This window comes from Littorina saxatilis, unplaced genomic scaffold (genome assembly GCF_037325665.1).
Source record: "Littorina saxatilis isolate snail1 unplaced genomic scaffold, US_GU_Lsax_2.0 scaffold_360, whole genome shotgun sequence".
Taxonomy (NCBI): domain Eukaryota; kingdom Metazoa; phylum Mollusca; class Gastropoda; order Littorinimorpha; family Littorinidae; genus Littorina; species Littorina saxatilis.
Genome location: NW_027127504.1, coordinates 85357 through 97796, shown reverse-complemented (window position 1 = coordinate 97796; position 12440 = coordinate 85357). Strand labels below are relative to the sequence as shown.

General features: G+C 42.3%; 1 protein-coding gene across 1 annotated transcript in view; it reads right to left on the bottom strand.

Moving 5' to 3' along the window:
- The window catches only part of LOC138955945 (rhodopsin-like), a 20157-nt gene extending 8052 nt beyond the window's left edge, over positions 1–12105 (bottom strand). The window contains exon 1 of the mRNA XM_070327437.1: positions 11858–12105. Coding sequence (XP_070183538.1) covers positions 11858–12105 — 248 coding nt within the window. The remainder of the gene's footprint in view (positions 1–11857) is intronic.
- Positions 12106–12440: the final 335 nt, after the last annotated feature.

The following is a 12440-nucleotide window of genomic DNA, read 5'->3' as shown; positions in this document are numbered from 1 at the left end:
GACAGTTTCAAGCGAGCTATTTTTCGCGGATGTATTTACTGTGCAAACAACTAAATATGGCATAAGTGTCACGTGATAATCAACCGTTTGGTTTCGGCCCTCGCTGGAGCAGACGATATTTTTGACAGTGATGCAACCATATATTACGGTCTCCTTCCGGCAGCAGTCCCAAAATTTCGACTTATTTTAACCTTAGAACGATGTCTTTATCATAACTGTGAAGAACAGAACGGAGATCACTGTCGAAGTCGGCCAATCTGCAATCATTTTCGTCTCGCGAACACTGCTCCTGAACAACATATGGGAGATCACTCTGTATTCTTCTTTTGATAGATTCGCGTAGGACTTTCGCGTTCGGTCAGAGAGACAACTTTGCTGCAGCCGTGGATGCGCGCGTACTCCCGACATCATGCCGAGAGAGTGTGCTGCTGCCGTATGTTCGGAGTTGCAAAAAAAGGACTCAGGCTTGAGTTTTCATTTGTTTCCATCCGACTCAAGGCTCAAGCAGGAATGGGCTGTGAAAATGAATCGGCTGGACCCAAAAACAACAACAACAACAACAACAACAACAACAACAACAACACTATTGTTGAGAAACCAGCGAAACTACATCAACAATAACAATAACAACAACAACAACATTGTTGAGAAACCAGCGAAACTACATCAACAATAACAACAACAACAACCTCAACAACTACAACCACAACAGCATTGTTGAGAAACCAGCGAAACTGTATCAACAATGACAAAAACAACAACAGCCACAACACAGTACAACATTGGGCAACAACTACAACAACTACAACGACGACAACAACACTGACAACAACTCAAAAACCAAGAACAACTACAATGTCAACAACACCACCAACAACAGCTTTACACTGATAAACAGTAGGTGGAACACGATTGATTTGACACGTAACAACCTTGATTTCATCTACGACGACGACAACAACAACATCAACTCAAGAACATATACGTCTTCTACAACATAACCAACAACAAATCCGATAGAACTTCAACTACAATCTCAACAGTGATCATGGGCTGCCTTATCTATACTGTTCAAAAAAAGAAACGCATAGCTTGTAATATTTGGTTAATTTAGTTATATGGCTACAAGGATATCCACCAAACTGCAGAAAATGTTTATCTCGTCGTCGACCTTTCGTCCATTGCCACAAGTGAGCTCTGCACGTGACGCATGCGTTATCAGTGGCTACAATGTCAAAATTGCTCATTTGGCATGACCACTCGTCATGCTTCAGTGTAATCTCGTGAAACTCGGGGAATATTGAGCTCTCACCATGTCTTCCAAAACCCATAAAAGCGGATTGTTCGCCACAAAGAAATCAGACGACAATTCAGCGACGAAAGATGGCCCGATTGAGCAGAGAAGACCGCCAAATTGCATTGGGTCGTTTACAAGCAGGCCAAAGTCAAAGTGCAATCGCCAGGCACTTCCACGTGTCCCAGAGCACCATCAGTAGACTGTGGGTCAGGTTTCAAGCCACTGGCTCCGTTGCTGACTTGCCAAGAGCGGGAAGGCCAAGGGCGACAACTGCTGCTCACGACCGCTTCATACGGCTCCGCCACCTCCGGAATCGTTTCCTGTCGGCCTCATCTTCTGTCCAGGCTCTCCCCGGGCCACACCGATTATCGGACCAGACCGTGCGGAACCGCCTGCATGAAGCTGGTTTGAGAGCTCGCAGACCTCACAGAGGAGCTGTCCTCACCCGCCGCCATCGCCAGAACCGAGTGCAGTGGGGCAACCAGCACCTTCGCTGGACCGTCCGGAATCACTGGAGACACGTGTGGTTCAGCGACGAGCCCTACTTCCTGCTCCAGCGACATGATGGTCGGAGGAGGGTTTACCGGAGAGTAAACGAACGTTACGCGCCCAACTGTGTGGATGAGGCACCCGTTCATGGTGGTGGAGGCGTCATGGTGTGGGGGGCGATCAATACCGCTGGAAGGAGCACCCTGGTGCACGTCCAAGGGCGCATAACTGCCCAGCGATACGTGGAGGAAATTCTGCGCCCACACGCCCTTCCTCTTCTGGCTGACCAGGATGCCATATTCCAGCAGGACAACGCTCGCCCGCACACAGCACGACTCACCACCCAGTTCCTCACCGACCACCATGTCCAGGTGCTTCCCTGGCCATCCATGTCGCCAGACATGAACCCGATAGAACACCTCTGGGATGAATTGGACAGACGTGTGCGCAGGCGAGAAGAAGCGCCGGCAAATCACCGCGATCTATTGCAGGCACTTCAGGAGGAGTGGGACACCATCCCACAGCAAGATATCCGGCATCTGATCCAGTCCATGCCCAGAAGGTGCCGGGCAGTTGTTGCTGCTCAAGGCAGTCACACCCCTTACTGACTTGACAGCCTCGGCACCCAATCGTATTGATTGACTGATTGATTTGAAGATGCAAATGAACTGTGTGTGCATTCAACTGTGTCCATACCAAATTTCAAACAAATAATCTAAATATTGGATTTTCTGTTAATTTTTTCGAAAAATAAAACAAATTTGGCAAGTAGCAACTATGCGTTTCTTTTTTTGAACAGTATATTTGCTGAGTCTGGCAGACATTTGACTTCCACCCTTGAGATAGAATGGTTTTTCCTCGTAAACTTTGTGCCTCAAACCTGACTAAGAGGATACAACTCTACATTAAATCCCCGATTATCAACCCAGATAGATGGGACACTTCCGTCTCAACTCGGACGCCGCAGTAAGAACGATCTCTAGCAACAGACGCTGATACGGTACAGCTATCTGCTCGCCGGCTCCTAAGCCTGTTGGGGTCCTTTGAAGTATTTTATGATTTGTCACGTGCACGATCTGTGAAACACGTGTCCCTTTCCCGGGGGAGGTAACTCTATTTGGAAATCACTTCCTGGATTTGTGGCGAGCAGGAAGTCTCCACATTACTATTGGAAAATCGTCCGTTCTTGGAAGTAGTCCATTCAAGACTTTATTATGGAGATATAATGAAGGACGGGCGCAGTGGCTTAGTGGATAAAACATCGACCTCCTAATCGGAAGGACGTGAGTTCAAATACAGGCCGCGGTCGCCTGGTGGGTTAAGGGCGGAGATTTTTCCGACCTCCCAGGTCAACGTATGTGCAGACCTGCTAGTGCCTTATCCCCCTTCGTGTGTACGCGCACGCATAAGACCAAGTGCGCACGGAACAGGTCCTGTAATCTATGTCAGAGTTCGGTGGGTTATAGAAACACGAAAACACCCAACATGCTTCCCCAAAAATCGGCGTATGCTGCCTTGAACGGTCAAACAACGTAAAATACACTCGTGCGAAAACATGAGTGAACGTGGGAGTTTCAGTCCATGAACAAAGAAGAAGAAAAAATAACGAAGATTTCACGATTTTCAGTTGTTGGCAAAATGCAAATAGAGCCTTGTACTGGATGTTCGATCAGGTGTGTTGCCATTGTCGCGACGCGAGAACAGCACTTGTGTTAGTATGACGTCTGAGTTGGAACCATTGAGTCATCGTGTCCACGGGATTTTTGACCACTTCGTTTAGAGATCTCTTAGCGCCATTTTTACAACAAAAGAGCACACTGAACAACCTACAATCAGCAATAAGTAATGAAGCTGGCCCCGGATCTACGTTATCACCATCGTTCTAACTATGATGTCATATGAGCACGGCATGGTGTGTCCACTGAAAATGTGTAGTGTGTGTGTGTGTGTGTGTGTGTGTGTGTGTGTGTGTGTGTGTGTGTGTGTGTGTCCCGATAATACCCCGTTACGGGGTTTTTTGTTTTTATTTTACTAAATGTCTTTGATGACGTCATATCCGGCTTTTTCCCCAAAAGTTGAGACCGCACTGTGGTGACGTCGACATTTGATAAAGTTTTGGCACGTGTCACTCATCTCTCTGGCTTGCCAATTTCACAACAACGTTAACGAACTTGCCATAAATAAGTGTGCAGGTATCGCTCAACAGGTTTTAGTAGTCTCGACGATGACTGATCCACTATCACAATGTCAACTATCCAACCAGAGATCTCATTTTTTTCTGAAACTGCAATCATCATTGTGACGTTTTATTCAGCTGTTTTTCAGGAAAAAAATATCTGAAAATCAAGGAAGCTGTTGAAATTAGGCACCAAACTTTGCAGACGGAGAAAACCGTGGCAGTGTTCTAAAATCGTTGTAAAAAGCGATATTTTTTAAAAACTTTATTTCGATTCGTTCCGTAAACTCTATTGTTTATGTTCAAGGGGCTTGTTGGCGGAGAGAGTCAATTTGAAACACTGATGATCTTGAATGTCACCGTCAAAACTTGTCTCTCGGGTAGGATCATGTGCAATATAATTTGATCCTGCCTTGGCTGTCCATACTTTCCTCAGCCGGAGGTACCGACACTCTAGCTTGAATTTAATCCCAAGACACCTGACGGCTTTATTTATTTATTTTTTTTTTTACATTTAGTCAAGTTATGACTAAATGTTTTAACATCGAGGGGGGAATCGAGACGAGGGTCGTGGTGTATGTGCGTGTGTCTGTGTGTGTGTGTGTGTGTGTGTGTGTGTGTGTGTGTAGAGCGATTCAGACTAAACTACTGGACCGATCTTTATGAAATTGAACATGAGAGTTCCTGGGTATGAAATCCCCGAACGTTTTTTTCATTTTTTTGATAAATGTCTTTGATGACGTCATATCCGGCTTTTCGTGAAAGTTGAGGCGGCACTGTCACGCCCTCATTTTTCAACCAAATTGGTTGAAATTTTGGTCAAGTAATCTTCGACGAAGCCCGGACTTCGGTATTGCATTTCAGCTTGGTGGCTTAAAAATTAATTGATGACTTTGGTCATTAAAAATCTGAAAATTGTAAAAGAAAAAGAAAAATTTATAAAACGATCCACATTTACGTTCATCTTATTCTCCATCATTTGCTGATTCCAAAAACATATAAATATGTTATATTCGGATTAAAAACAAGCTCTGAAAATTAAATATATAAAAATTATTATCATTTTTTTTTTTCGAAATCAATTTAAAAACACTTTCATCTTATTCCTTGTTGGTTCCTGATTCCAAAAACACATACATATGATATGTTTGGATTAAAAACACGCTCAGAAAGTTAAAACGAAGAGAGGTACAGAAAAGCGTGCTATCCTTCTCAGCGCAACGAATACCCCGCTCTTCTTGTCAATTCCACGGGCACTGCCTTTGCCACGGGCGGTGGAGTGACGATGCTATACGAGTATACGGTCTTGCTGCGTTGCGTTGCGTTCAGTTTCATTCTGTGAGTTCGACAGCTACTTGACTAAATGTTGTATTTTCGCCTTACGCGACTTGTTTTTATATTTAGTCAAGTTTTGACTAAATATTTTAACATCGAGGGGGAATCGAAACGAGGGTCGTGGTGTATGTGCGTGCGTGCGTGCGTGTGTGTGTGTGTGTGTGTGTGTGTGTGTGTGTAGAGCGATTCAGACTAAACTACTGGACCGATTTTTATGAAATTTGACATGAGAGTTCCTGGGTATGAAATCCCCGAACGTTTTTTTCATTTTTTTGATAAATGTCTTTGATGACGTCATATCCGGCTTTTCGTGAAAGTTGAGGCGGCACTGTCACGCCCTCATTTTTCAACCAAATTGGTTGAAATTTTGGTCAAGTAATCTTCGACGAAGCCCGGGGTTCGGTATTGCATTTCAGCTTGGTGGCTTAAAAATTAATTAATGACTTTGGTCATTAAAAATCTGAAAATTGTAAAAAAAAAAAAAATGTTTATAAAACGATCCAAATTTACGTTTATCTTATTCTCCATCATTTGCTAATTCCAAAAACATATAAATATGTTATATTTGGATTAAAAACAAGCTCTGAAAATTAAATATATAAAAATTATTATCAAAATTAAATTGTCCAAATCAATTTAAAAACACTTTCATCTTATTCCTTGTCGGTTCCTGATTCCAAAAACATATAGATATGATATGTTTGGATTAAAAACACGCTCAGAAAGTTAAAACAAAGAGAGGTACAGAAAAGCGTGCTATCCTTCTTAGCGCAACTACTACCCCGCTCTTCTTGTCAATTTCACTGCCTTTGCCATGAGCGGTGGCCTGACGATGCTACGAGTAAAATGGCATTGCGTTTCATTCTGTGAGTTCGACAGCTACTTGACTAAATATTGTATTTTCGCCTTACGCGACTTGTTGTTTTTGTTGTACATTTCTCAACAATGACAGAAACACAATTTCTCCTTACACCTAACTTGATACCAAAAAAGGCTTTCTTTCTTCTGCTTCTATATATATATACGACTAGTGTCTGTGTATCTGTCTGTGTATCTGTCTGTGTATCTGTCTGTGTATCTGTCTGTGTATCTGTCTGTGCGCGATGCACGGCCAAAGTTCTCGATGGATCTGCTTCAAATTTGGTGGGCATATTCAGGTTGACCCGGTACAGGACACAACCTGTGTGTGGGCAAAAACCTGTGTATTGTAGAGTTCTTTTTGTGATGTGGTCTAGCGGCTTTTGTCTGTCTGTATGTTCTGGCATGTGAGAAGCCACAGCAGATAATATAGGGCCAAGAAATAAGCTCTAAAATTCTCAATCCCGTTTGACAGGACTTCGCCTTCAAAGGTGATTGTGGTGAACCGCCACGCTGTCTGTCTCTGTCTCGCGCCGTTCACCCCAAATTCCCGTTTCTGAGTAACTATTTTTAGAATGTCACTGCGCTGTCCAGAACGCTTCCCTTGCACCCGTAAATTGTTCTTACTGTCAAAGTGAAAAGGTCGAATCAATTTATAGCCACGCGAAAAATACACTCTCACCTATCTCTATATATTTATAGATATAGATATACATATATATATATATATATATATATACGGCTTCTCTGTGTGTGTGTTTGTGTGTGTGTGTGTGTGGGCAAAAACCTGTGGATTGTAGAGTTCTGTTTGTGATGGGGTCTAGCGGCTTTTGTCTGTCTGTATGTTCTGGCATTTGAGAAGCCACAACAGATAATATAGGGCTAAGAAATAAGCTCTAAAATTCTCAATCCCGTTTGACAGGACTTCGCCTGCAGAGGTGATTGTGATGAACCGCCACGCTGTCTGTCTCTGTCTCGCGATTCACCCCGGCGAAGCCGGGTATTCCTCTAGTCTTTTTATATTTAGTCAAGTTTTGACTAAATGTTTTAACATCGAGGGGGAATCGAAACGAGGGTCGTGGTGTATGTGCGTGTGTCTGTGTGTGTGTCTGTGTGTGTGTGTGTGTGTGTGTGTGTGTGTGTGTGTGTGTGTGTGTGTGTGTGTGTGTGTGTCTGTCTGTGCGTGTGTGTGTGTAGAGCGATTCAGACTAAACTACTGGACCGATCTTTATGAAATTTTACATGAGAGTTCCTGGGTATGATATCCCCAGACGTTTTTTTCGTGTTGTTTTTTTTATAATGTCTTTTATGACGTCATATCCGGCTTTTGTAAAAGTTGAGGTGGCACTGTCACACCTTCATTTTTCAATCAAATTGATTGACATTTTGGCCAAGCAATCTTCGACGAAGGCCGGACTTCGGTATTGCATTTCAGCATGAAGGCTTCAAAATTAATTGATGACTTTGGTCATTAAAAATCTGAAAATTGTAATTAAAATTATTTTTTTATAAAACGATCCAAAATTACTTTTATTTTATTCTTTATCATGTTCTGATTCCAAAAACATATAGATATGTTATATTCGGATTAAAAACAAGCTCTGAAAATTAAAAATATAAAAATTATGATTACAATTAAATTTCCGAAATCGTTTTAAAAATAATTTCATCTTATTCCTTGTCGGTTCCTGATTCCAAAAACATATAGATATGATATGTTTGAATTAAAAACACACTCAGAAAGTTAAAACGAAGAGAGGTACAGTAAAGCGTGCTATGCAGCGCAGCGCAACCGCTACAGCGCTGAACAGGCTCGTCACTTTCACTGCCTTTTGCACCAGCGGCGGACTGCGGTCATTGTGAAAAAATGCAGTGCGTTCAGTTTCATTCTGTGAGTTCCACAGCTGGACTAAATGTAGTAATTTCGCCTTACGCGACTTGTTCTTTTTTGACATAGAGGCAAAACACAAATTATCCTTGCACAGACTTTAGTCCTAAGGTCTTTTTACATTTAGTCAAGTTTTGACTAAATGTTTTAACATAGAGGGGGAATCGAGACGAGGGTCGTGGTGTATGTGTGTCTGTGTGTGTGTGTGTGTGTGTGTCTGTGCGTGTGTGTGTGTGTAGAGCGATTCAGAGTAAACTACTGGACCGATCTTTATGAAATTTTACATGAGAGTTCCTGGGTATGATATCCCCGGACATTTTTTTCATTTTTTTCATTTTTTTTATAAACGTCTTTGATGACGTCATATCCGGCTTTTTGTAAAAGTTGAGGCGGCACTGTCACACCTTCATTTTTTAATATAATTGATTGACATTTTGGCCAAGCAATCTTCGACAAAGGCCGGACTTTGGCATTGCATTTCAGCTTGGAGGTTTACAAATTAATTAATGACTTTGGTCATTAAAAATCCGAAAATTGTAATTAAAATTATTTTTTTATAAAACGATCCAAAATTATGTTCATCTTATTCTTCATCATTTTCTGATTCCAAAAACATATAAATATGTTATATTCGGATTAAAAACAAGCTCTGAAAATTTAAAATATAAAAATTATGATTAAAATAAAATTTCCGAAATCGTTTTAAAAACAATTTCATTTAATCCTTGTCGGTTCCTGATTCCAAAAACATATAGATATGATATGTCTGGATTAAAAACACGCCCAGAAAGTTAAAGCGAAGAGAGGTACAGAAAAGCGTGCTATGCAGCACAGCGCAACCGCGACCGCACTAAACAGGCTCGTCAATTTCACTGCCTTTTGTGCGAGCGGCGGACTACGGTCATTGTGAAAAAATGCAGTGCGTTCAGTTTCATTCTGTGAGTTCCACAGCTTGACTAAATATAGTAATTTCGCCTCACGCGACTTTTTTTTTTTTTTGGGGGGGGGGGGGGGGGGGGGATCTGCATGAGAAACTAAACAATTCAAACAATTGTGTAGTTCGTTGCTGAAATTGTTACCAGCTTAGTAATTTCGTCTTCTTTTGTGTTTCTCACCTTTTTACTAACAGGTTTGTCCTATGGTGAGGGTTTTGCGTGCTATCCCGTTTTTTACCTCGCTTTTAAATCTTCTTATGAAAAAAGCTGTTCTAACCTTATGGAACACACTTGCAATAGCATTTAATAGCATTAGATGAAACTCGCGTAAACCACACCAGATTTCGTGGTTTATCTATCCCCTGAGCCATCGTGAACCCGTGAACATCATGAGCAGACCTGTTTACCCCCATAAGTGTTTTGGAGTAATGCTCAGCCCCAAAAATAGTAATCCTGGCACAAAAATAGTAATCATCCAGCATTCGTCGCCAATTACAACGCACATGACAACTGTGTCTGCGAAACGCAATCATGCACATATATCCATCATTCACAAACAAAACACATCAGTCAGTTTTTGTGGTCATCATAATTTCAAAGAAGATCACATCAAAAGCACATGCATCACTGATTCTTTTTCTTTTGCTCGTAGTAGGCCTTTTTCAGTGTGTCAAGCGCTTCTCTACTGTACTTGCGCTTGCCGAATGAGTGAGGGCGAGACTTCACCACTAGAATAAGGCTCTCCAGCATCTCATCAGACAGATCTCTGGTCAGTCCTGTGCTTTTTCACCCCATTTTGCCATTGACAAAAACAATGCCAAACATGTGAATTGATATAAAAAAAATATAAAAAAGAAATTTTTTTTTTTTTACATTTTTTTTATTTATGAAAATCGTAGTCTTGACACGGATAGCAGAATGGCGTATTTTTTGCAGAAAATCGTAATAAATTACGCCAAAATCCTAAGGGTAAACAGGTCTGCATGAGCCATCGTGAACCCGTAAGATCCAGTTTCCTTTTTTTCACAATTTAGTAGTCAGTGTGTGATTTCAATGCGACTGGCTGTATCTGCAATAGCACGTTATTGTGTACCTCTGATTCTAAAACGCAACAAACGGCTGCGAATCACACAAACTTGTCGGCGGCGGCTGGCTTCAAAGATTAAGAAAGCGAGCGCTATGCAGAAACATCGTCTGCTTTGAGACACGACCTTTCGTGACCCTGCTTCCGGGCTATCTTTTTTTAAACTTTCAAAACTTCGAATTGTACTGATCTTGTTTTGGTGAAAAAAGAAATCTTTTATGATTTAAGAATGTTTGTGTTACAAGCTGTCAATTTATTATTTAGATTTTAAAAGTTAGTTCTAGCGCCAAAACGAGGCGCCTGATTGTAGATCAGACTGTCCACGAAAATAAATTTTTTGAAAATGTCTCACTCTCGACGGAAAGCAGCCAGGATGTTCCCGTTCGGTGAGCGTTCAAATGGAAGGGTGTTTGTGCTGTGTGTAAAAGCCTGACAGTATCTGTGATGGTTTACAGGAGGCTTACTGTGCCTAAGCCTCCCGTAAACCACCACAGATACTGTCAAGCTTTTACACACAGTACAAACACCCTTCCATTTGAACGCTCACCGAGCGACACACACACACACACACTCACACACACACACACGCACACATATACACACACGCACACATACAAAACGCGCGCGCGCGCGCGCGCGCACACACACACACACACACACACACACACACACACACACACACACACACACACACACACACACAGTTTTAAACACTCACACGCCAACATCTCCCAATCAAATCGTACATGACAGACGTTTACACAATGATGTTCGGCGTCTTGTTCTGTTCGGGCGTTGACCTTTACGCGACCAGGACTCCCGACCCCTTCCTCCGCCCCCTTCTCCCCTCCAACATCGTTTTCCCTTCTCATTCAATTTCTCCGAAGAGGCGGTGGGAAAAGGTATGAAACGATCGGCGATCAAAGCCTACATTCTGGAGACAGAACTCAATTAATTAAAAGATAGAACAAGTTAGATTAACGGTATCTCACGTGAAATGTACACCGGTGTAATTCGAAAAAAATATTCCACGAAAAATTTACTCCCGAGTAAAAATCTTGTTACGAAATTTGTACTCCGAGTACACATGTTGTACGAGCAAAGAACTTCCCATTGAACGAAAAAATGACTCCCGCCACGAAGTTTTTTCTCCACAAAATTTGTCTCCCAGATTTTTACTCACTTATATTTTAGCTGTGAATGTTCTTCTTGCGCGACGTGCTCATTTTAAGGGCAAGGAAGTTTTGCGTCAGGGGAGTACAATTTTCATACGACATGTTTACGCGGAGTACACCTGTCGTGGGGAGTAGATTGCTCGTGCTACGGTTGGAGTAATTTATTCGTAAGGGGGGTAAACATAATGTTTTGTACGACATTTTTACTCAGAGTACACCTGTCGTGGGGAGTAGATTGCTCGTGCTACGGTTGGAGTAATTTATTCGTAAGGGGGGGTAAACATAATGTTTTGTACGACATTTTTACTCAGAGTACACCTGTCTTGGGGAGTCATTTGCTCGTGCTACACCCGGGCAGTAATATCCACAAAGTGTCGTCGGCGTTTCCCCTCTTTCATGAAAGGTAGGGACTTGATTTTTCGCTACGGCCGTGTATCACCCTCTTCCATGCTACACACTCAATATCAACTCAATCGGCCCATACACACTAGAGATCTGAGTGCGGACAGTAGGACAGAAAGCCGGACAGAAAGAATACACAGTGAAACCTAATATTTACAATGTACCTTAAAATTTACAGGAGTGGGGGTGGGATTGAGGTTTTAACAAACAAGTCATACCTGACACAAGCCCACACAACGATGACGTTTCCCGTCACAGCAATGGCGGCTAGCAGCAGCATGTACACGCCGATGATGCAGTGCTGCCAGGTCGGGGTGGGGTCAAGGTCACGCCAGCGGGGATGCTGAAGATCTGTCCACATACGTGACGCACGTGCTAGTTTGGCAGAGGTGTTGTTCTCCGTGTCTAGACTCGTGTTCAAGGTTTGCTGGAACACGTGCAGAGGCTCCTCTGACATCTTTGGCATTGCGGGTTGAAGCTGGGGTGGCCGGTATTGGTATATATCATTCAGAGTGTTTTTGTGGTGAAAGATGTTCACAGACAAGTCGGTATTGGCCGGTCAGGTTTCTCCTGCAATGGGAAATGTTCACTGATCAATCGATATTCAGGTTTCTTCTGTAATGAAAAATGATCACTGATCAATCGATATTCAGGTTTCTCCTGTAATGGAACATGTCCACTGATCAATCGATATTCAGGTTTCTCCTGTAATGAAACATGTTCACTGATCAATCGATATTCAGGTTTCTCCTGTAATGGAACATGTTCATTGATCAATCGATATTCAGGTTTCTCCTGTAA